The following is a 5,946-nucleotide window of genomic DNA, read 5'->3' on the forward strand; positions in this document are numbered from 1 at the left end:
GGGATTGCGGCATGGCCATCCCCTCTGGGGGGTGATTTCTCACTTTCTGTCTCTCTGGCTAGTGTACATGCCCTATAGTAAGGATCTCTCTCTTAAAAAGAAAAAAAGAAAGAGTAGACAGTGGGTTCATGAAGGTTCATTATATCATTCTTATTTTTGTATATATTAAATAGTATTTATTTAACTATTAAATATTTTCCATATTAAATTAAAAATGGTGGTTCTTCCTAGGCTGTGTTTTTGTTTTCTTTTATTTGGTGTAGGGTGCATGCCCTTGCCAGAGAGAGAAAGATAGAGGAAACAGCCCCTGCGGGGATGGCCACACCACAATCCCTTTTCCTCCATTTTCTCAGGATTTTGGGCATGCACGATCACAAGCCTGGCACGTTTTCCAAGTTTGGGGTCCAGAACTTGAACTGTGCAATCGGCCATGTGGGATCCAGCCACCTAAACAACATGCTGCCCGCTGGCCTGGGTGGTTTTTCTATTTCCATAATGAGTAGGTAACTAGTTCATAAATGGAAATAAATTAAGTTGCTATTTGTTCATTGAATGACTGCCCAAAGCAGAGATAGTGTCTCTCAAAGGAGGAGGGATGCAGGTCTGGCAGGTGGCATGGAGGTTGGGGTGCTGGACTCCCACACGGCTAACCACTATGTGAGTCCCAGACCTAGCAGCTTGCTTTCTCACTCTTCTTTTCTCTCTCCCTGGTCAAATTAAAAAAATAATAATACCAAATAAAATTAAGTAAGTAATTCTTTAATAAATTAATCTTTAAAAAAAAAAAAAAAAGAGGCGGGAAGGAGGGGGGATGAAAGGAGACCCAGAGTTGGGGAAGGTAGGGTGGACCGATCAAGGGAAAGCAGGACGGGGAAGAGGGGGAACCAAATGGGGGCTCTCGTCCCGCAAGGCCTGGGGAACAGCCTGGGAAGGCAGAAATGGCTCCATGGGCTCAGTGCCTAGCACAACAGCTGTTGGGATCAGAAGCCAGAAGGACAAGCAGAGAGAAATAGGAGTAGGGAGGAGGAACCCCTGGCCTGAGCCTTCTCCATCTCCCCAAGAGTCCCCACTTATATTCCAGACACCAAGCTTCTCATAGGATGAAAAGGGACTTGAGGCAGGGACCAGTGTTCACCCCGAGGTCACACCAGAGGCAGTGGGTGGAGTTACACTTCAGCGCATTCTGCTTCAGGGCCCATATATGGCCTCGGGTGGGGGTGGGCGGAGAAAACACAGATTGCCCAGTTCTTCTCATAGCTTCAAATGTTACCTCTTCCTAGAAGCTTTCCCTGACCACCACCCCCCACTACATTACACTCAAGTCATCCTGTTCTCAGAACTTCCTATGATTCGTAAGTAGGGATGTTTGTGCCCATGTGTGTGATTTGTTGTCAAGTTTTTGTCTCCTTTCCTGGCCCAAAAGAGGGACCTTTGGATTCAGGAATCATGCCAGCTCATTCACTATTTTTTCTTTTTTTGACTCTAGGGCGCATGCGCTCACCAGAAAGACAGAGAGAGACAGAGAGACAGAACGCTGAAAATCACCCCTCCCCCCAGGGGGGATGGTCACGCCGCAATCCCTTCTCCTCCATCCTCCTCTCGGGATCTTGGGCACGCACGCACACGTGCCCGGCATGAGTTTAAGCCACAGGGTCCGGGACACGAACCGCAGTTGATAACATGGGAGTCCAGTGACATAGCCATTACGCTAACTGCTGGTTCCCCAGCTCATTCACTCTTACAGCTCAGTTAGGCACAGGGCCTGGATCATCATAGAGGCTGGATAAACATTTGTTGAATTAATGGATAAATAGCTGAATGACCTCATGAATAACCTATGGGGAGACTGGGAGAAACAGACAGCTGGGGCCAAGGGAGGAGCAAGGTGGTTGGAGCCTTCAGGTCTGCAGCCTTTAGGGGGCTTCTAAAACACGCTTTGCATTCCTGAAAGCAGGGGCAGGATCACACATGTTCAGAACTTGGCATGTCCATGGCATACCAGACTCTCCCCTGGCTCCTTGTACAGGGAGGGTTTGGCTGTTGTGGGGCAGGAGAGAGAGGGAGCCCAGAAGCTCAGTGTCTGTAGCATCTGGGCAAATGCAGGCGGCACATGCCCGCCCATCAAGGAGGCAGGCTGCCGCCTCTCTCTCTCTCTCTCTCTCTCTCTCTCTCTCTCTCTGGGCTCTCTGACTCCCCCCAACTCCTGACTTCTAACAGGGAGGCTTGGCCCAGAGCCCATCCTAGTCTCTTCAACCCAAGATGGTCTTTTCACTGCAGTCACCCCCCCACAACAGCCGCAGGGGGTTCCTGTCTCTGTAGGACTGCAATGTGCAGCTGGGGTAGCCTGGGTGGAGGGTGTGTGAGAGCCAGGATCAAAGGCTCAGTGCACAGGGGCAGCAGGAGCCTGAGAGCATGGGGGCAGGGCACAAGCCTGGGCTGGCTTGCCCACAGTACCAAGAAATGAGAGACAGAGACATGGCTCAGAGAGACAGGTGGGGGATGGGGTGGAGAGTAACGGAGAAAGAGGCTCAAGAAGCAGAAAAGGACAGCATGTGGCGTGGTGGGTTAAGGTGCTGGACACTCTCACATGGCTGACCAGGGTTCAAGTCCTGAATCTGGTGGCTTGCTTTCTCACTTCCTCTCTCTCACTCTCACCCTCTGTCTCTCTCTGGTCAAATTTAAAAAAAAATGAATGAATAAATAAAATAAATAATAAATAACTAAAAAATAAAAAAGAAGCAGAAAAGACAAGGGAGGAGCTAGCAGGTGGCACAGTGGTCAAGGAGCTAGACTCCCACATGGCCAGCTGCAGTTTGGGTACTGGGCCTGGCAGCTTGCTTTCTCTCTCTCTCTCTCACTCTCTCTCTGTGTCGCTCTCTGGTGAGTACATGTGCTCTATTAGAAATTAAAAATTATAATAATTGGGCCAATGGGTGGCGTAGTGGTTAAAGTGCTAGGCTCCCACATGGCTGACTGCAGTTCAAGTTCAAGCCCCAGACCCGGTGGCTTGAAATACACTGGGAGCATGTCACATGTGAACAAAATCCCAAGAGGAGAATGGAGGAGAGATTTTGGTGTGGCCATCTCTCCTGGGGGAGGGGGTGTGTGGTTTCACACTTTCACTCTGTGTCTGTCTCTGTCTCTCCAGTGAGCACACGTGCTTGTAGCGAAAATTCTCTCAAAAAAATTTTAATAACAATAAATAAAATGAAAGAAATAATTCTTTGGGGGGGGAGGAAAAAGACAACAGACATAGAGGGATATACAGAGACAGCGGCAAAGAAAGGGACACAACGAGGCCGAGAATAGACAGAGCAGGAGTAGAGAGAGTCCAGAGAAGACGACAGAGGTCAAGGACAAGGGTAGAAGCCAGAGACGCAAGAGATGGGGAGAGAGAGAAGAAACAGACTGAGGCTAAAGAAGAGTCCCATTTCCGTACTCTTCACATTTACTGAGCACCTCCGCCAGCAGGCGCGGGGACCTGCAGATCAATGCAAGAAGGCACCACCTGCAGAGCCTTAGATGGAGATGCAGCCATAAAGACAGAACCTGAGATGGGGACAGAAAGAGGGACAGGCAGGGGCTGCAACGGAGACAGAGACCGAAAAGGATGAGGAAATAAGACGCAGAGAATAAAAGGGTGGAGAAAGACGGGGAGGAGACAGAAGGCCTGCAGGCAGAGAGGGCAGGACAGGTGGAGGCCAGAGGGCAGCTGGAGAAGGGGCAAGAGGAGGCAGACCCAGGCTCCCCCATCCAGCACAGCTTCTCCTCTCCAGTCCCTTCTCCAGCTGTGCTGTCTCCACAGCTGCCTGCGCTCCCTCCCCTCTGCCTCCACGCCTGGGGTTGTTTGTTTATTTGTTTGTTAGTTTCTGCAGGCTCTGGAGGCATTGACTGCTGACACCTCCACCTGCTCCTCTTTCTGTCCCAGGATTCTCTGCCAGACCCCAGGTCAGGCTGGAGCCTGGCGCAGCTGGAGGAGGGCAGGGCACCAGCAGTAGAGGGGTGAGGAGCCTCCTTCCACCCAGAGATCAGCTTACAAACTTAGGTCCCTCGGACCCCTCAGGAGATAGGGAAGCATGTGGGGGAAGGGGAGCAGTGAGTGTGAAATTAAGCTTCCAAAATAGTGAGGGCTGGCGCCTCTTCCTCGGGTGGGGTGTGTGTGTGTGTGTGGGGTGTCTGTGTTCCAGCCCCCAGTACCTCAAAACTTCCCAGTAATCTCGAATGGAGGGAAGAAGCCATTTGTAGCAAATGCTGAGCCCTCCCCCCATCTCCTCCCATGTCATCATCACTGAGAAAATGCCGCAGAGAAGAGGGTGGGCTGGGGCATCGTCACCTACCCGCTGGTGCCGGGTCTCTGGGCCTGAGAGAAACGCCAGTCCGTGTTGGGCGGGGCTTGCTGTGGAGAAAACAGAGGGAGAGGGGCTGAGTACTGAGAAAAGTCAGATTGCCACCTGAGCCCCTGGGGATGGGCTGGGAGAGGAGTGGGGGAGTGGACGCGGAGAAGAAAATGGGATAAGATGGGGGGCAGGGTAGACTCCTCTCCAAAGACAAAATAGACCTCAGGTCTCAAAGGTCTGAGATACCAGAGACAGAGAGATAACTTAACATGGCCTCTGACCACAGCCAGCAAGCCCAGATTCCCTGGCTGAAGCAATGTCCCCTTCCTCCCTGCCCCACCCCCAGAACTTCTGAGCCAAAATTTAAAGACTGAAAGTATCTTCTGTGGAAACGGGTGGAGGATGGGAGGTGGGGGAGGAGTGCAGAGGAAGCCCCTAAAAGTGACAGAGGAGGCTTTTACATTTGAATTCCACCAGCCCCAGAATGAATTTATTCAGCTCCTTAGCTGGGAACAAAGCATCCTCTGCAGCAAGATGGCCGCTGCTCCCGGTAACCCTTTTTGTGCCAGGTTGTGCAGCGACAGATTCAGACGGGCACCTCCTCCAGGCCCTTGGCTCTCAAGGATCTCCTCCCACAGCTAAATACATTATTAATTTAGGAGACATGCCAGAGTGGGCCTTTGCAGGGCATCCAAGTCCCGGGACACCTCTCACCACCAGAACTCCCTGCCAAACAGTGGCCTGTGACTAAGGAGGCAAGAACAAGGCCGCTCTGTCTAGGACGGAGAAAATGGCTGGGATGGAGCCCAGAGGGATCAAGCTCCCACAGCCTCCCAACACAGCCAACTACGTCTCCAGGGCTCCCAAGGGGCTGATCTGCAGCTGTCTCTCACTGGCTGAAGGTATGGGGTTCTGGCCAGCCACTTCACTCCCCAGCTCCTCCCATCTCTCCAGGGGGCGTGTCATCTCATCACAGGCGCTCCTGGAACACTCCTACAGCCATCTCCTCACCGGTGCTGGGTGTAGTGATGGCTGGTAATTAATTCTCACACTCGCTCCCAGGAGCAGAGAGTGTGAGTATCTCAAGTCACACAGGGGAGAAGGAAGACCCAGGAATGCGGCTGGCTCACCCTAACGCTCACAGTGGCAGTGATGGGAACTGAACCCAGAAACCTAGCATCCCAAGTGCATCAGGAGTCACGGGCACCATTCTGGGCTGCCATGGAGAAGGACACAGGGGTGTCCAGCCCTCAGCCACTGTATTCATACATGTAGCAAAATTTACATGGAGATTCAGGGACCAGGAGTGGAGGCCCAGGAGCTGAGCAAAACTCAACCTGCATAAGGACGGCGGGTCCAAGTTTGTTCAGTGAGGGTTGCCCCCCCATGATGAGCCCCTAAAGACTTTTCTCCAGGGAACCAGGAGTTAGCGTAATGGCTATGTCGCTGGACTCCCACGTAGTCGACCGCGGTTCGCGTCCCGTACCCGGTGGCTTAAAACTCACGCCGGGCGCGTGTGCATGCGTGCCCAAGTTCCCGAGAGGAGAATGGAGGAGAAGGGATTGCGGCGTGACCATCCCCCCTGGGGGGTGATTTCTCGCTTTCTGTC

General features: G+C 52.4%; 1 protein-coding gene across 1 annotated transcript in view; it reads right to left on the reverse strand.

The window, feature by feature from the left end:
* LOC102473643 (protocadherin gamma-A12) overlaps positions 1-5,946 on the reverse strand; it is a 105,772-nt gene that overhangs the window by 18,073 nt on the left and 81,753 nt on the right. The window contains 1 exon segment of the mRNA XM_014592824.2: positions 4,338-4,396. Coding sequence (XP_014448310.1) covers positions 4,338-4,396 — 59 coding nt within the window.

The sequence above is a fragment of the Tupaia chinensis genome, unplaced genomic scaffold (assembly GCF_000334495.1).
Source record: "Tupaia chinensis unplaced genomic scaffold, TupChi_1.0 Scaffold138644_1, whole genome shotgun sequence".
NCBI classification, from domain to species: domain Eukaryota; kingdom Metazoa; phylum Chordata; class Mammalia; order Scandentia; family Tupaiidae; genus Tupaia; species Tupaia belangeri.